General features: G+C 29.0%; 4 protein-coding genes across 5 annotated transcripts; 2 read left to right on the plus strand and 2 right to left on the minus strand.

Annotated features, from left to right (window-relative positions):
• The first annotated feature begins 330 nt into the window (after positions 1-330).
• Positions 331-5,983, plus strand: LOC100643563 (metacaspase-2). Its single transcript, XM_012321035.3, has 6 exons — positions 331-579; positions 711-764; positions 1,214-1,483; positions 1,605-2,400; positions 2,467-2,675; positions 2,800-5,983. Exons 1-6 carry the CDS (start codon positions 484-486, stop codon positions 2,875-2,877), a joined length of 1,503 nt encoding a protein of 500 aa, XP_012176425.3. The 5' UTR covers positions 331-483; the 3' UTR covers positions 2,878-5,983.
• Positions 5,984-6,449: 466 nt separating this feature from the next.
• LOC100647766 (mitochondrial import inner membrane translocase subunit Tim13) lies at positions 6,450-7,383 on the minus strand. Its single transcript, XM_003394436.4, has 3 exons — positions 7,131-7,383; positions 6,989-7,057; positions 6,450-6,584 (listed from the first exon to the last, which is right to left on the minus strand). Exons 1-3 carry the CDS (start codon positions 7,233-7,235, stop codon positions 6,486-6,488), a joined length of 273 nt encoding a protein of 90 aa, XP_003394484.1. The 5' UTR covers positions 7,236-7,383; the 3' UTR covers positions 6,450-6,485.
• A 183-nt stretch (positions 7,384-7,566) lies between these two features.
• LOC105667174 lies at positions 7,567-11,353 on the plus strand. Its single transcript, XM_048404632.1, has 4 exons — positions 7,567-7,905; positions 8,388-8,711; positions 8,942-10,374; positions 10,830-11,353. The coding sequence occupies exons 1-4, from the start codon at positions 7,875-7,877 to the stop codon at positions 11,280-11,282; spliced, it is 2,241 nt and encodes a 746-aa protein (XP_048260589.1). The 5' UTR covers positions 7,567-7,874; the 3' UTR covers positions 11,283-11,353.
• Positions 11,354-11,666: 313 nt separating this feature from the next.
• LOC100647291 (venom acid phosphatase Acph-1) lies at positions 11,667-18,129 on the minus strand. Of its 2 annotated transcripts, XM_048404699.1 has the most exons (8): positions 17,913-18,129; positions 17,720-17,829; positions 17,495-17,616; positions 17,208-17,324; positions 15,864-16,077; positions 13,045-13,253; positions 12,391-12,732; positions 11,667-11,978 (listed from the first exon to the last, which is right to left on the minus strand). In XM_048404699.1, exons 3-8 carry the CDS (start codon positions 17,576-17,578, stop codon positions 11,721-11,723), a joined length of 1,224 nt encoding a protein of 407 aa, XP_048260656.1. In that variant the 5' UTR covers positions 17,579-17,616; positions 17,720-17,829; positions 17,913-18,129; the 3' UTR covers positions 11,667-11,720. The 2 variants fall into 2 exon arrangements, with proteins under 2 accessions (XP_048260656.1, XP_048260657.1); XM_048404700.1 differs by lacking the exons at positions 17,495-17,616; positions 17,720-17,829.
• Positions 18,130-18,157: the final 28 nt, after the last annotated feature.

The following is an 18,157-nucleotide window of genomic DNA, read 5'->3' on the forward strand; positions in this document are numbered from 1 at the left end:
GTATATTAAATACAATTTTTAATGTTTCTCGTATACGAATATTATCAAATATTTAATGAAAATATTTTTCTACCTAATCAAGTAATTTTCAGTATTGTAGAGAAAATTTTTATATACATTTAATTTCTTTTAATTAGAAACTGAAAGATATTGGTAATACTGATACATTTGTAACATATTCGAATAAAATAATAAAATTTGATAATTTAGTTTACAATTTATTACATATTAGTTATTTTACAATGTCTACTATAAAATACGCTCTACTTTTCTTTTATATATACTAATATATAAAGTAGCAATCAATATATGGTCATAACAATAATCAGATAGAAATAAAATTTTTTTCAGTTTCTGAATTTAAACTCCCTAGACAGAAAAACATAATCTCTAGGTAAACAGATGTGAAAAGAAGACACGCGATGGAAAGCGTAAATATTTACATTTCTTGAGTGTTTGTGAGAGTAATTTTTATTTATAATCATGATAGACGGAAACATTTCCATGGAGGAGGATACAGAATTACGAGATTTGGTGGTACAAACACTTGAAAACAATGGTGTTCTTGCAAAAGTCCGGGTATGATAAACATTTTTTTAAGAACTATATTTTTTTTATAGGTTATGTAGATCACATCAAAGAACTTTCTCCCATCGAAATTATATTTTTTGTCGTAGTATTGATTCAACTATTTTTTATAATGTTTATAGGCGGAACTCAGGGCAAGTGTGTTCTTAGCTCTAGAAGAACAAGAATCTGTAATGGTATGTTCTACAGTAGATAAATGCAAACAATTTTTTAAATATATTCATGCATAAAAGTTGTTCTTTTACATCATTTTAAATCATAGCTGGTAATAATAAAATGTACAAAATAACAAAAGTAAATAACAAACTTGAATTGATAAGAGTTGCAATTAAATTTCAAAATTATATAATATTTGTCAAAATCAACAAAATTATTTTGGATTAATTAATTTTGATCATATGTCCATCAGTAACACTAGATAGAAGAATGTATTTTGTTGCTTCAGCACTACAGTATCTGTGTGTATGCATAGTTTGTCATAGTTTATTTTTACATTATTTAAATAAATGTTCATTCCTACATAAATTTATAAATAGCAAATATACATTTGATATATATTAAAGTAAATGACAACATCAGACAATGTTATAATTATAGCTTTCATCACGTAAATTAAATATTTCAGAATCCTGAACCACTTCTCAATAAAACTGTAAAACAGTACCTGGCTAATTCAGAGGGAAAATTATTGTTTTCCTTGGTTAGGGAGTTCCTAGAGTATTTTGGTCTTGATTATACAATATCTGTATATGATCCAGAAACTTATTTTGGAAAAGAATATAATTATGTTGGAAGAAATAAATTATGTGAAGAATTAGGTATTGAATCCAATGAGCCATTGCTTGGAGAAATTTTAAAAAATAGCATGAACAGTGCCTTTAATAACACACAGAAGGTATGTAGGTTAAGATTGTAAGACAAAATATTATAAATATATAAAAGATAAAATATTATAAATATTTTAAAAAATTAATTACCCAGAAATAAAACTGTTACAATCACGAATATTTTTATAGAATGAAACTGACAGCAAATTTAGTACAACTGAAACTACAACAAATATTGCTAATGCCACATTTGAAATTTCCATTCCAAAAGTATTAAATAATGAAACTACATCATTGTCAAATGATAATGATGTATCGGATAAATTAGAAAGCATTTCACAGCAAAGTCCAAAACTTCCAATAAATGTGACAATAACTGATAAGAAAAATAAAGAAACATCTGTTCATGTTTCAATAGATGACTTAAAGTGTGAGATGCAAAATGATTCTCTCAGGAATAGTACAACTTCTGAATACAATGAAAAGAACGATGGAATTGATAGCAAAGGGAACAATAGTATGAATTTTGATACACTCCCTACAAGTCCAAATGGCACAAGTACAGTGATGAATCATACAACAAAGGAGACTGAGATAGATACACTCATTCAAACAAGTTTACTAGATAAAACCGAGCCTTTAATTAAGTTTGATGAATCTATAGTTACTGAAATGCAAACAAATCAAAATGAAGATATAAGTAAGCAAAATAATATAAATAGTTTGGAATTACAAATAGTAAATAATATACAAAACAGAAAACCAGTTAATACTGGAAACAGTTTTGGAAAAACTGTATACTTTGAAGAAATTATTGTTGATGGAAAAAGAGAGAATATTAATGATATACGTAATACTGATACCTTTTTACAAGATTTACCATCTTTAGATAAAAAATCACATTCTATACTTAGCGATCTCCCACCATTAAATGGTAAAAAAACTAATATTAATGATTTGAAGGAATTGATGGATATTGGGCTTGGTATGTTTTGCATATCTTTGGAACATATTTTTCATAACCTTTGTATCATAAACATAATATTTTCAGGAACTGATGGTATAGATAATTATGAAGAAGATTTTGTTTCATCTGCGTCTGGTAGTGCTTATGATCAAAGTCCTTCGAAGGATCCTGAAAAATCAGATAGTCCAATAAAATTACAAACGAAAAAACAAGATAAAATTCACAGTACTAATAGCGAGGACATAAGTGAAGAAATTGAAGATATAAATGATATACTAAGCAGCACATCATGTGTAAGTAAATTTTATATGAATTTAGATGCATTTTTTGATACATAGTTTTCCATATAAAAATGATTTATATATATATATATATATATATATCTTTTTGAGTATTGCATGTATAATTCCATTTTAGCTTGAAGATATAAACATGGATAAAAATATGTCAAATTTTGCAACGGGTATTACAGCAAATTGTGCAAAGGAACTGTAATTCATAAATTGCACTAGAGAATTACTGTAAGAACTAAAATGTTATTTCATTTAGAGCATTGATATTCAATATCCTCCTATGTCAGGGCATCAAGTATATTAATGCAAATTGCTATGAATTCATAAATTTGCAAAATTATTTTGGTTTCTAACATGGCACTGCCGTTCGTGGCTCAATACTTATAAGTTCCCTACAAAAAAACGTAGAAGGGAAATGTCTGAATATATATTTATAAATGTTATATTTTCACTACTTTATAAGAACTTTTTGTCAAAAATGTATTTTTATAAATCATGAATTTCATTTTAACAGTATTTAAGAAAAATAATTTTTAAACATAAAATATTCTACGAAGGATATTATATTGGTTATGACATGAGAAAACTCAACTTTTTATAAAAATATTACACAAATTTTATTAAAAAAGATGAGATGTTATAAACTGACAAACTGCCATTACACTCTGATATTATTGCAATAAAGTGTTAAATTATATTTTTAATAATTGAGAATATTAAGAATAAGGATCATATAAAAGTTCCATTAAAAATTTTTTATAAAATACACGTTGTAAACATATTTATAATTTTATAATGTAATAAGAAGTAGTTACTTAAAAATTCAAAAATTAAGTTGATATCAAAAACAAAGAAACACTATTTAATTAAAGTAAATATACTATTAAATCATCTTTTTAAGTTACAATACATTATTAACTAAATTAGAAGAGTAATATTAAAACTCTTGCTTGTAAGCTTTCAGACAAACTGCCTTCTACGTTATTCTGTAAATATGTCTAGTATTATTACTTATAAAGCCAATTATCTCAATGTTAAAATATCTTAAAAAAGTGAAAAGTAATCAGTTACATTAATGGTTGTTGAATACTTAGTTATATCTTTCTGAAAAAATTTTGTAACAATTTTGTTATGTTTATCAAAATAATTCCTGTGTCTGATTTTATGACTGAAGTATCATTACCTCATTTAACTAAAGTTACTGGTATAGTATTGATAGCAATATCAGTAAATCATCCGTCTAAAAGTGGATTGCCTAAAAAATATATAAAATTATTTTTCTTCAAAGATAATGGTGCTATATGCATAAAACGAAAAGTATTTATAAAAGTTGAAGTTGATATTCAATGAAAGATTAGGTGCTTATATGTTTTCTTGCATCCATGAATCGTAATATTTAAATAACTAATGAGAGCTTTAGACTAAGTAATTCAATTTTTGGGCAATCCAATACCTTGATAAACATATTGTTATAAATATACTATGCCCCAAATAAGATGCAATAACTAAGTACAATTCATAATGGATCAACTGGATGCTTGACAAATCAAAATCTGTTTGTACAGCCTGCTTCCTTCACAAAACTTTGAGTAGCACACAATTACTGTAATGTCATCAATAGTAAATATTGTAAATGATTCAAACAAAGAGATTTCATAGTTGATTAATACGTCTTAAAATTTTAATTGTATAACAGGAGTTTATTTATTATAATATTATAATTATGTCATTAACTTATTCTACCTACCACATAACTAGTTCTACATAATTAGGAAATTGCTGTTCTTATTATAAAAATATCTAAGATACACACATAAATAAACATATTATTTTTAGTAAAACAAAATACAAAATAGAAATTATATCATGAATCATATAAATCATTTGAATGAAGTAAAATCTTTACTTTTACAGTATTAGGTATAATGAAATCCCTTAGTTTGAATCAGCTTTTATTTCTATGTATATATTAAAGCAGGTGTGTTCCTGACCAATCAACGTGGTTACATTTTAATATTGATATAACATATAATTTTATAAAAACAATTTCAGGATGATACTGAACATTCCTACACTTTATAGAATGTAAAATATAGATACATTCCATTGTTATTAAGATTATTGCACTTTTGTTGTATTGTTAGCATTAGTAAAGAAATTTACATAAGTATTTTTCACCATAAATTATAAGAGAGAAGAAGGGAGAGAGTAATTTAAGAAATGTTTCACAACTTATCACAGTATATCGACAAATTTTATTTCACATTCTGATGGAACTAGAAAGTGTTTTTGTGTAAGCATTTCTATTGCAGGGTACACAAACATTTTTATATTTATGTAGTTTTGGAAATGATTTCAATTAATCCTAAGCTGATTAATATGAAATCTCGCATTTCATATGCGTTTTGGTATATATGGAAGTCTTGTTATATATATATAAATATATATATATAGGATGAATTAATAAGAATTCTTACCTGAAATGCCTCATTATTATTAAAAGATGTCTCATATGAAATGCATAGTAGAATCAAAGGGTGCCATTCAATTAATGTATTTTAACTTCCTTATACCCCCTCAAAGGCAATTTCATATGAAATACTTCTTAATTAAATCAATGGATAACAGGATATTTCAGATAAAAATTTTTATTGGTTCACTCTGTATATAAATACTTCTTTCTTTTTCCCTTTGGAAAATTCATAAGATGAATACATGATCTTTTATTTTCTATACCAAACATATAAGTAAGTACAGTATAAAAGAGGTTGAAAAGATATATTTTTTAAAATTAGAAAAAATATTAATGAATTTCTTTTTTATACACATATATATCTACAGCTATATACACATATCTTTGCAGCTGTTTTTTGATAACAAAAAGATATGTATAACTAATAACATCGATTTGTTATGTTACAAACTGTCTGTATTGATCTGTATATATGATAATGGCATATAATGCACTGGTATGCAAATTAATTATAGATTTTGCAAACATTGATATGAAATAGTTGTAATTATTGTTATTTACTAATTTATATTATCAAATTGAACAGATGAAGTATTAATAAACCACTCACAATATTTTTTCATACAGTTCTAGAGATTTATTTTTGTAACCACGTTGAAGTATTGGTAGCTATATTGTGCCTTTTAGTGTGTATGAATAAGAAACAATGCAAATACATACTATGGAATTGCGGGATTTACAAAATACCTAAGTTACTTATTTATGATTTTGAAGTACGATGTAATAATATTCATGTATATGTTATTTATTTTATAAAGATTTTTCTCTTTTGCAATTGCTGTGTATTTTACACCTTACGATCAATCCTAGCTTATACTTCATCTTAAACGTATTTAACAAAATTTTATATTTTTAAGTATTTATTAATTTTTCTGTAATTCTGTGAGAGATTATCTACAGATATATTAAAAGATATACGAAAGGTGGGAAAGAAAATACATTAAATAAGTGAGATGCAAATTATAAATTTATGCACTTCTATTTATTTGTTAATGCTTTAGAAATACAGCTGGCAGTGTAATGTCACTGTGTAATATTATAATTTGGTTTCTATCATTTAAAATGTCACAAATGTAAAAATCTATTTTGTTTTCAAACTTAATCAGAAGTAATAATATTATATACAAAATTATTCAATATTTATAAATGACATAGATTTGCTAATAAATATATGTAATAATTACAGTTATAATATTTCCTAAACAATATTTGGAAAGTAGTTGGTATACAATTACACAATGTACAACCAGAAACAATTTATTTAACAATTTGTACTGTTACATTCTGTCATGCTCTCTCTGTATTCGAGCACTGTACGTTTTTGATACAAGATGAAATGCATCCATATATCGATCCATACACATTGCTACACATTTCTGTAAATAAATTAAAATTACTTACATTGTTATACTGTTATATGTGCACTTACATCAAATATATTTTAATATATTTTATATTTTATGAGGTTTTATAACAATTTTTATTCTTATATTTTATCTTTTTTACATTTATATATAGTATAATTCAATATGTTTAATATAATTTTCATATATTGTTTATATAAATATTCACAATATTTATATAACATCATTAAAAAAATTTTACATTATTCATATTTAATAAAATATTTGCTATATCTTTTCTACGTCCGCTTAAATAATATTTACTTAATAGTGATATAAAAAATATTATATTTAAATTTATTTTATACTTTTAAGGCTTCGAACACGATAAGTTACATTTTATACTAAGGTTACGTTATACAAACAAAAGAGGTTACCTGTTCGGTATTATCCAGGGAAGTACCGGGCCTAATCACGCATTTTTTAAAGCATTTTTCTGACATTTTCTGAAAATAGGAAACCAGGTGGTATATGTTATTCATTCACCTTAAATTTGTAAATATATTTCTACAATCGTACCGAAAGCATTTCTTGTGCATTTGCAACGGCAACTTCTTGTTTAATTTGTTGCATAAGATCACTCTTTTCTTTATCAGTCAGGGATTCAGATGTAAGTGAATTCATATTTATAGTAAAATATTAAGTGTTTCTTTAATGTAATAATAGTAAAATCAAAAATCACTTTGCTCCCGTTTGTTAAATCCAAACTACCATGTTCTTACCGGTTCGATCGATAAACCGGAAGCACGTGAAACTGCATCTTAAAAGGCCGTTTACAAATTTACGATTCCGAAATGTTGAACAAATTAATGTTTGTAATGTATTTGTATATATATTATACATATTATATATTATTATTATATATATTTGTATATATATTTATATATATATTATATTAAAAAATATTTAATTATTGTACATTCATTAATGTTTTTTTATCTTTATGCATATTTACCATAATCGCGGTGTTACGAAACTATTAGGATGAATTCTAATTTAAATGTTATCTTTATTTCAAAGAATTGGAACACATGAACTGTATACATATTTCTTCAAGTTTCGGTTATTAGATAACAACCTGCTGATATCAGAGATTAGTAAGGACATCGCCAATGAGCATAGAAGAAATTCAGTCAGAAGTGTGCTCCATGAATTACCATCCCTAGCGATCAAACGGCCAAACTATATGCATGCTTCTTCTTCCGGTTCTTTCGATGGGAAAAACGTGCGTAATGTGTACTTACGTACAGGGCATGGAAATGCATGGCAATGGAAAGCAGAGTATATGATCTAGGTATGATTCGTGGTGAGATTGGCAGTACTGTTTTTAAGTCAATTAACGGGCGCATCAACCTGAATTGAATGCAAAATTGGAACATTACAAAATGCTAAAGTAAAGTATATATATTGTTTAAAAAATATATTAGTAAACATGATACAATATATAGTTTATAATGGTATACTTTTAAAATTCCTGTTATTACTTTATAATCCTACATATCACTCTGTCCAAGATGGAAAACGATATTAATAAAAATGAACGATTGAAGCTACATGTTGAAAGCCGGAACAACGTTATTTCTGAATTACAATGTGCATATGCGAAATATTCGTACCATAACTCATGCGAATTAGGTTGTTTGATAATTGTTATCTTTATTCAATAATTATTTAATATAATTCATCTTTATGCTAATAATAATTATTGAATTATTATGTTCAACACAATTAATAAAATATTAATAAACTATTTTATAAATAATTATTGATGCACAGGAAATTTTACAAGTAGTTTATCAGAAACAGATGGAAAATTGTATTCTTCTATCGTCGAGGATCTTTTAATAGAAATGAATGGAAGGGAATTAAACAAATTTAGTGATAGTAATAATACAGGCTGTTGTCGGTGTAAACATTTGTTGAATATTCCTCGAGATCTTATTCAAACTTCTGAGAAGATATCGGATTATACGGAAGAATGTGTGGATGATTTAAATTTTGTACAAAGTATGGTCTGGTTAAAGTCAGCCACAATGTTTATGAAAACTATTTCCGTCGAACAATTTTATTCGGTATTTTATAAACAATGGAAGAATACAGGTAATGATACAAGAACTCGATATTTAATGTTTTTAACAGATATCTCTTTTAATATATTAAATTATTTAGTTCGAAGTAGTGAAATTTCAATTGAAATTTATTACAGATTATTTAAGTATTTGTTTCAAATAACTTCATGTGAATTTATATCTTCAGACGGATAGTTAATATGTTGTAGTAAAATAATAAAAATAAAATTCCTATTTAAGAGTATACTACATTTTTTCTAGGGAAAGATTTTAATCTTTATAGTCAAAACTTAATGTCTGATATTGAAGAGGACGATTATAAAAATTCGAGCAATTCATCAAATGATGATCAACAGAATGATACTAATTTCGACGTTGATTCAGATGCTGATTCGTCACGTAATGTACACAATGAAAAACATAACACATTGCAACCTTATCACCAACAAATAAATCAAGAAACTGGAATTTTCACCGAAACAGGAGTCAGCCCCTCCGTTTTTACTTCTTCTCAAAGTCTTGATAGATTCTTCAATGTACAACCTTGCATGCATCAAGATATTACTATGAAAAATTATATCATTCAAGATTCAGACGAAGAGTGCTCTTCTGTTTCTGACATAATTAAAGATTCTTTGGAGAGTCAAAATACTAATAACATAGTACGAAACGAGAAAGACGAAAAATTACTCGAAGGAAGCGATTTTATCAAGGAAAAATCGGCAGAAGAATTATTTTCCGAAGACAGCGATGTTTTAACGAGAACTTTATTCGGAACGAGAGATGATCTAACTGTTGCCTCAGACGATAACGATTTTTCAGACATTATTTTATCTAACAAAAATTATTCATCATATGAACAGAATTGTAATCAGTTAAGAGAACAATTAATTTCAAAATCGAATGAGCAGATAGTGAAACCATTGACACAAACTTGTGATCCGAACTTTTTCAATGAAAGTCCTATAATTTCACCGAATCGGATTAATAACGCATGCTCGCTTCAAGAAGACAGCGCTTACGATACATATCAATTAAGCGCAGAATGGTTACCAACGACGAATTGCATTTATAATGAAGATATTAGTATCTCGCCTAGTCAAAAAATTGCTAATATTACTCCTTATGAAAAAAAAGATATCGTGAATTACACGCATGATCTGGAATCTCTTACCATAGATATGACAGAGAAAAATTGGACTTCCAAACAAAATTTATCTTGTTCACAACAAGAAATCGATAAAAACATAAACAATGACGGTGAAGAATTGTGCGTGCAAAATAGACAAAGATATAAAAATTTGATCGAAGATGCAGAATACGAAAGACGTAGCAGCAAGAGAAAAAAACTAAAATCTGTCCATGAAACGACTGTATCTAAGGCTAACAAAAAAGAAGAGAAGAAAATTTCTTCGAAGTGGTTGAAATTTACGCTTGATACTCTAAATGTGGACGACATTGCTTTTAAGTCGATAAAGGCGATTCTTATGGTTCTCCAAAATGAGAGAATAGCGAAACAATATATGAGAAAAAGATGTTGGAAAGATACTTTAGAAGAACAGGCTGTAAACGCGATATTGGATTACTGTGACGTTTCTGAAGCTGAAAATAAAACTAATGAGTATACGCAAGAAATTGTGCAGGTAGTGACTGATATCCTGGATAAGAGTATAGGAACTAGTGAGTTTAACAAGGTAAATTATAATATATATAATTTCTATTATGGATAGAATACATAAAATTAGCTATATTTATTAGCTTTTAATAATAATTTTTAATGTGCAATTGCTAATGTTAAATTGAATGCTATAGCATGTATTGCATAACACATGTTAGATATACTTGTAAATACAATATATGCACAGACATTTAAGGAATAGAATATGTCAATTCCTTGTCGTTAGAGATAAGAGGAGAAGTAAAAGTTGAACATAAAAGTTATAGTCATAATAAATGGATAAAGTTATTAGTCATAATACAAGGAAATTATGATAGTAGCTTTTAAAAAATGCATTGTTTTAAAATACAAAACATATCTTTACACTTTGTTAGAATTAGAGATATTCCTAAAAAATTTTTAAATATTTATATGGTAATATTTAGACACGAAATTATTCTCTTATTTAATGTCATGTTTTTTTTTATTTAGGTTACAATACTGACTCATCAGATCTCCATTATTTTACAATTATGCAGTTCTATGAAAGTTTGTGTCGAAATAATAAATTACTTAACTGCAAAACTAAAATCTTACGGAAATATTTTAATCTCTCTGATAAATAATAAAAAGGCCGATGTATATAGTGTAATAAATCAATTACATATTATCTTTTATACTTTAAATTTTTGCTTACAAAAATATCGAGCAGTTTTCTGTAATAAAGAAAATAATCAATTTGAAAAAGAGGAAGTAATACCACCTGTCGTCGATTTATGGAAAAAACAATTGAATTTCGAAGGTATAATAGTAAAGGATAGTATACAGACAAGGGAACGAAGGTGGTTAATGATTTTGGATGATTTTGCAGTAATTGCTACGGAAAATTTTGTTCAATTTGCAAAAAGGGCGCAAAAATTAGTCAATTTATTGACGTATGAATAAATGATTTCGTTTTAAGTGCACCATTTTAAACGTAATTTTAGTATATTGTGATATATACCAGGTACTAAATATTATATTCTATATGTATATAAAAGTCTTATAATATTTTGTATATAGTAAATACATTTTAAATATTAAAGCATTTAGTATATTCTTTATTTGATTTATACAATTTTCATTAAAATTTCACAACTATTTGTAAATTATAATATCTACGTACTCAATATATCATATTTTATATATTCCAATTACCTGTACAATGATTATATTAATATAAGCTGTTATTAAAGATATTGAGCTTTCAATGTTGAGAGCAAGAGATTACAGAGAGAGAGAGAGAGAGAGAGAGAGAGAGAGGGGGGGAGAGAGAGAAAGAGAGAGAGATGTTTTAAAGAGTTTTCTAAAATTATTCGAATACTTGCGACGAATCTAAATTGATTAATACAAATTAATTACTAACAAAGTACTAACTAATAACAACGTAAATGTAATACTTTTCAATGTATGCGATCTGCTATAATTAACATTATCTAGTATTATAGGAAGATCAATCTTTTTCCAGTTACATAATCGTTCTGCGTTTTGCGGTAACAGATCCATTATCGAATACAAAAATGTTTTAATCGGGCAAATTTCTGTACAATTTGGCATTTTCAAAGAGACAGTGATACCATCTACTCCCGTATAATAATTAATCTGAAATAATAATAATTTTAATATCGTTTAATCAGTTAATTAATTAATCAATATGATTGATAATTAATTGGATTTATTATGTATGTATAAATGCTTAAAGTAATTAGAAAAATTACGCTGTTAATAATATTATCGATTAATAAAAATTAAATTAAGTTTTTTAATTAACTATTACATAAAATCTTTTGTTATGTCTTTCTCTCTTATGAATATATGTATGTCACATTCTTAATTATTCCATATTGACTATTATTTTGTTTTTATTTTCCTTAAGTAAACAGCACTATCATCGTATTTTATAATTATTGTCGAAAATATATTTTAACTTTTAATAAAATTACTTTACGAATCTCGTAATTATTTTCAACATTCGTATTTGTAATAAAATAAAATAATGTAAGAATATGTATACCTTCACTCCGTGACTTTCTGTTTCATTGTCAAAGTACAGTTCAAATATCATAGAGGCGGCTTCGTTAGGAATATGTGGTGACCATAGATTTAAGCCTTTCAAAACACCAACGATATTTCTTTCATTGCCGCTATACATCATGAGCTTCCGTTGTTTAGGAATGTGTCCATTGATATACATCAGCGAATTTGCTAAAATTTCTTTTAGAATCGTTCCTCCATTTAATTGCTTTTGTAATGAAGTTTGCCAAAGGAGATCATACTCCAACAACGACACAGTGTACATTGCTCCATCAGGAAAAATATCTTTTGCCCAGTGCGGAAGCGATTGTTTTAAGTCAGCCTGCAAGAACATTCATTTTCACTTATGTTCTCTAAGGTTCATTTAACCAATGCACATGATACGCTTGACATATTGAACTTGTCGCCAATAATAATAATCCGACGGCGACATAATCTGACTTAAAAAATAACGAAAGACTATCGAAGTAATAAAAGTTAAGTATTATAAACGATGTACACACATTTTACCTCAAAAAACTTTTACATTGCGATATTTTTGTTTCAAATATGACTAATAATACGAACGTATCGATTATACATCATGTTCGTTCATGTTCAATTTTACAAGAAGTTATTCATTTAAATATCTTACTTTTGTCTCAAGGACAGCATATAGCAAAGCCACTTCCGATGGTCGTTGAACTTTTATTCCAATAGATCGAGATATATGATCGAATAAAGATGAATAATCCGATACTCTATCTCGCACTTGAGCCATATTCAGCACTTTCTCCATTTCGAGAACGAAATTCGGACACTGTATTCCCATTAATAAAGTATCTTTCTGTGCGACAATGTAATCTACAAAATTGATAAATTACAATATTTCTTCTATATCGTTTAGCTATTGCACTTTCTTTACGAATTTTTCACAGGTTCGTTTGTTAGGATGTTTGAAAAATTTGTAGCGAAAGTTAAAAAAGATTTAACTAGAATTACACGTTTTATCATCTACGACTTCGTAAGCTTCTTCTTGACAAAATTTTTCGTCATTCGGTAATGAATGTTTTTAAATAGATTTTATAGGCTTCTATACGGAGTACTTAATATTTTGTCTGGAGTATTTAATATGTCCTGAATAAATCTTATACAGACCACAATAAATATAATAACGAGTAGTCTGCGAATGTCTATGCATTTGTGAGGAACTTAAAGATGCAAAAATCCACAGAATGAGTATGATATGGAAAAACGTATAAAATATCCAAAATATAGTATTTGTTCTGATATTTAGAGGAGAAATACATTTTTTCGTAGCTTCGACTTCTTTATTCATATCTTAGTAAAAATATAAATTTGTCATTAAATTGGGTATCTGCAGTCTAATGATGACATTATGTTGTATTCGATGAATAAGGCTAGTTGTTTCGGAAACACAATACAAAAAAAGCGAAACCTTCTTAACGTCTTACCACGAAACAATCGACGACACGTGGATCAGGATAAACTCGATTCAAACAGAATTAGACGATCTTGACGAGGAAAAGAATGTTCATCTAGAAGCTACTTTAAACACATCTCTTGCCGTTGACTCCCGATTCATGGAACGCATCGAGGAAAGTCATGTCCCACTGGACGCTTTCAAGACAATCGCGACGAAGGACTCCGACAGTAGCACAAGGTGCAACATTACGCTGATTGAGCAGCAACAAGAGAACTTAATTCGGGCAGATCATCGGGGGGAGCTCAGTCTCTCAATCAAATACAAAACTCCACGTCGTGTTTGACGAATTTATACCAAGCACCACCGGAGTTCCTTTCAACGATACCTCCTGGGTGAAAATATTCAAAGACACTTCGTGGGCAGTGGTGTTCCATGACACCTCCTGAGACGAGGTGTTCAACAATACTTCCTGGATCGAAGTAGTTCCCGACACTTCCTGGATCGAGGCGTTCCACAATACTTCCTGGAACGAGATGTCCTACGATACTTCCAAGACCGAAGTGATCCATGACAGTCCTTGGGTCATGAATTGCAACTGGAAATGTCTTGGAAACGACGAGGGTGACGATGATCCAGATTATAAAGTAGACAACGTGCACTCAACGCAACGGCCCTTAGGTCATACCATCCATTTTTCCTGGCGGCTACGGCACCTACTAACGGCAATAACTCATGCGGAAACGAGCATCTTGGACCGAGATGCAAAGAGGATCTTCCCACTACAGATCCGACCCTATCCAGCCGAACATGGGCAACAACAACCAACAAGGAGTTGGATAGGAGATTTAATTAATTCTATCTTTACTATTTTAAAATTTTATTAGCTTGCAGGAACTTTGAATCCTGTAAGTATCTTCAGTTTATAGTTGGTACTTAAAATAGTCCTTAGGTCTATTGCACGTTCTTACAAATTACGGAGAAGGCAGATGGTTGTCTAACGGAAAAGCTGATTTTCCTTTCAACAATGTCGCCCATGAGTCACGTTGGTAAGAAGCTTTCACCTCCTATCTTAATTCCTAATGTTGATCATAACCAATCGGCATCGCGGATCGTTACCCTCACTTTCCTGACGAAAAGTGTGAGCAACGAATCCACGTTCTTCGTCCAAAGGGCACACTCTTACCGAGCTTTCCTCCTTAACTTCATAAGAACGAGCTTCACTTGTTCTCGGATCTACAGAATGGTCAACTACATCTCTAGACTTCTTCTACGCAATCAGGAAGGTCAACTGGATTTGTTCTTGGGACGACAGAACGTCAACTTATACTCTTCACTTCTTCTACGATATCAGTTAAGTCAACTCAACTTCTTCTAATACACTAGACTTGTTCTTGGGACGACAGAACAGTCAACTTCAACTCTCTACTTGTTCTTGAAACGATAAAACAGTCAACTGGTGCTCTAAACGAGTCTATCATTGGAATCTACAATAGTCATCATCATCCTCACGAAAGGAGTCTCAGGTCGTACTCGTTCGTAGTTTTCATATCAAATACTTAATCTTGTATCAGACTGAAGTTGTTGGATAAGTCAAAATATATAGTAACCTGTTCAAAACAGCGTTCTATTCAATCAACTATCCTTATTATCCCACAAGAAATAAGGGATCGAACGATTCGTAGCGTCAATTAGTCAAATCGTAACGGTAATTTACGACTCCCGTTGGCGCGCTTCTTCGAGATCTCGTCTCCCTGTGAACGCGCGAATTTACACTAGTAGCGGCATATTTCAGACGAGATTCAAAATTTCTTAGATATATAAGGATCCACATCGTCTCACTGTCAGAAAGAAATTATTTCCATTTGGATATACGAGGTCCAACATTGTATCACTGTCTCTTGAACGAAATTGACATGTTTCCCTTAATTCTCTTTAGTACCGAACTAAGGACAGTACTTGTTCGAATATTTCATTATTTGATAGAAATTGACAAATGAGGAATGAATGAAAATGCTACGAATTTTTACCTGTGGGTATTGGCTGCCAATTCATATCGGCGCTCCACCTTTGAATTTCTCCTGGAGGCCAAAGACCTGCATTTACTAATTGACCAGATAGCATCGACAATGGATATTCGGCCGTTTGCATTTTCATTGTCTCAGATGTGTAAACATCACCCAAAAATTTACCGTACACCTTTCGTAAATGGACTCCTAAATTATACATGTTAAGCATACTGACCTGTTAAATAGGATTAATCTAAAGTTATCATTCGTCATACTCTTAATTTATATCATGCTTTATCAAGTAGTAGAACAAATAAAAATGTTAAATCAAGTATTATCCTCACGCACGATACAAAGATGCTTTCAAAAAATTTCGATCAATGAATTTCAAAGAATCGAAAGATCATGGTTGATCATAAATTTAGATTATCTCCACGACTCTATGGAGTATTTTTCTGTTTGATAAACTTGCAAAATCATTAAAGTTCTTTAGATTTGTCATATTGACTGAGTCACTATTAATAGTCGTTCAAAGTACAATTTTCATTTAATGAACAAATATCTTTCAATGCATAAAAAGAAATTCGCGTGTAATTTTAAATATCGTATGATAATTTGTAATGCTATTTCTATCAAATTTTTATAAAAATTTGTATAATTCATAAAGCGTTAAGTAAATATAAGATAAATATCAATTTGTAGATTCATCAAAAAGTTGTATCGTTAACTGTATAGTAACTGTTAAAATGTAAATTATGAAAAGAGTTATGAAAATGATACAATAATTTTTGGATCAATTACTGTATCCACACGCACGGTACGAAGATTGTTTTAAGAATTTCGGTCAAAGAACAATAAGTTATCTCCTGTATTTCTTTAGATTATCTTCAATATTTGTTTAGATTTCCAGGAAATTTTGAATACAGAATTCGGCTATAAAATCAATGGGAGAATATTCTAATAAAACAAATTAAAAATTATTCACCGACCAAGTAAATAAATTTCTGGATGACTAAAAGACGAAATATTACATGAAAAACGAATTAACGAAAACTTCAGCCAGAAATGATTGATTTCTTCTCTTTTAGAAAGAAATTGATAAAAATCTCCAATTGGCTTAATATGTTATTACCGCTGTTTTCTGTTGAAAATAAAATTCATTACATAAGCTGGCTCGTTATCAATGTTAATGTCTACATATACTCATAGATAATACATGAATATATATATAATTAGCTGACATATTTTCCAAAATTATATTTTAATTTTATCTACTAATGAAGGTCTGTACTGAACTTTCTTTAACGGAGCGTTTTTAATTTATCAGTTTTTTTTTTTTTTTTTAAAGAAAGTAAAGGAACTTACGTTAGGCATACTGAGTGGAGCTGCGTTAAAGTATTCGTAAGTTAAATTGCGTGGTAAATTCATGTCGTTGTTATCTATCAAATCCAAAATTGGAGCATGCGTTTTATGAGCGAATACCTGAAAAATGATTTCAGATATGAATGATAGCAGATTATTCTGTTAGGTTCTCGCTTTTTAAGGAAGAATAAAATAAAATTAAAGTAAAAGGAAAACAAATAAGGAAGCTTTTAGCGAAACGCGTTTGGTCTCATGCAATTTTTATTTTATTTAAATATCCTGATCCTTACGATCTGCACTAACTGCAATTCTGGTACACATTCGGTACATCTTATTACGATGTACAGTATGCTTAGCACAAACACCACTTTCATCTTCAGTTCTTTCGGTTCTTATTTCACGACACAAATCCCTAAAAACCATTCGATTTTAATTAACATTTTATTTCTTACAGTTTTATTTTCGTCTCTCGCGGCACTATCGTATTTATTTCTTTTTTCATATCTTTATCTTACCTTTCCAAATTAAGAGGAATGTTCCGTTCATTTACGGGGAACGAAAGAAGTAAATATTTTTTCTAAGTCGTTTCACTTTTAGTCTTTCGTTAACAATAAAACATGATTTGCTTGAATAGATAACTACACGATTAATTATTAGACCGACAGATGCCTTGAAATAATACCGGCGTGTTTATAGGCAATTATCTACCTGTCGATGCTTTTGTGTTCACCGCAGACACATTTGTGATGCTGACACTTGTTCTAACTTCCCATGGTAACCGCGTCGCAGTGTCTGCTTCTTGGTGTGATGATAGCAATTAGGTAAAGTATTTCTCAATGGTGTCCCCGAGCATTCGTGCATCAGCCGTGTATAAATTTAATCGGTAACCTTCGCGTGGAATCGTCAACTTATCACTGGTAGCGATCTACTGGGCTTTGTACAATTCCTGGCAA

Source organism: Bombus terrestris, chromosome 3 (genome assembly GCF_910591885.1).
Source record: "Bombus terrestris chromosome 3, iyBomTerr1.2, whole genome shotgun sequence".
Classification (NCBI taxonomy): domain Eukaryota; kingdom Metazoa; phylum Arthropoda; class Insecta; order Hymenoptera; family Apidae; genus Bombus; species Bombus terrestris.

Bases quoted from the DNA above. Each gene is read 5' to 3' on its own strand.
- LOC105667174 (XM_048404632.1), top strand. From the start codon at position 7,875: ATGGCAATGGAAAGCAGAGTATATGATCTAG. The intron at 8,712-8,941 runs GTAATGATACAA...CATTTTTTCTAG, and splicing joins TAAACAATGGAAGAATACAG to GGAAAGATTTTAATCTTTAT. The intron at 10,375-10,829 runs GTAAATTATAAT...TTTTTTATTTAG, and splicing joins GAACTAGTGAGTTTAACAAG to GTTACAATACTGACTCATCA.
- LOC100647291 (XM_048404699.1), bottom strand. From the start codon at position 17,578: ATGAAAGTGGTGTTTGTGCTAAGCATACTGTACATCGTAATAAGATGT. The intron at 16,078-17,207 runs GTAAGTTCCTTT...CCTATTTAACAG, and splicing joins CTCCACTCAGTATGCCTAAC to GTCAGTATGCTTAACATGTA. The intron at 11,979-12,390 runs GTATACATATTC...TTATTATTTCAG, and splicing joins CAGAAAGTCACGGAGTGAAG to ATTAATTATTATACGGGAGT.
- LOC100643563 (XM_012321035.3), top strand. From the start codon at position 484: ATGATAGACGGAAACATTTCCATGGAGGAGGATACAGAATTACGAGAT. The intron at 1,484-1,604 runs GTATGTAGGTTA...ATATTTTTATAG, and splicing joins CCTTTAATAACACACAGAAG to AATGAAACTGACAGCAAATT. The intron at 2,676-2,799 runs GTAAGTAAATTT...ATTCCATTTTAG, and splicing joins TACTAAGCAGCACATCATGT to CTTGAAGATATAAACATGGA.
- LOC100647766 (XM_003394436.4), bottom strand. From the start codon at position 7,235: ATGAATTCACTTACATCTGAATCCCTGACTGATAAAGAAAAGAGTGAT. The intron at 7,058-7,130 runs GTACGATTGTAG...TCCTATTTTCAG, and splicing joins ATGCACAAGAAATGCTTTCG to AAAATGTCAGAAAAATGCTT. The intron at 6,585-6,988 runs GTAACCTCTTTT...ATTTATTTACAG, and splicing joins CCCTGGATAATACCGAACAG to AAATGTGTAGCAATGTGTAT.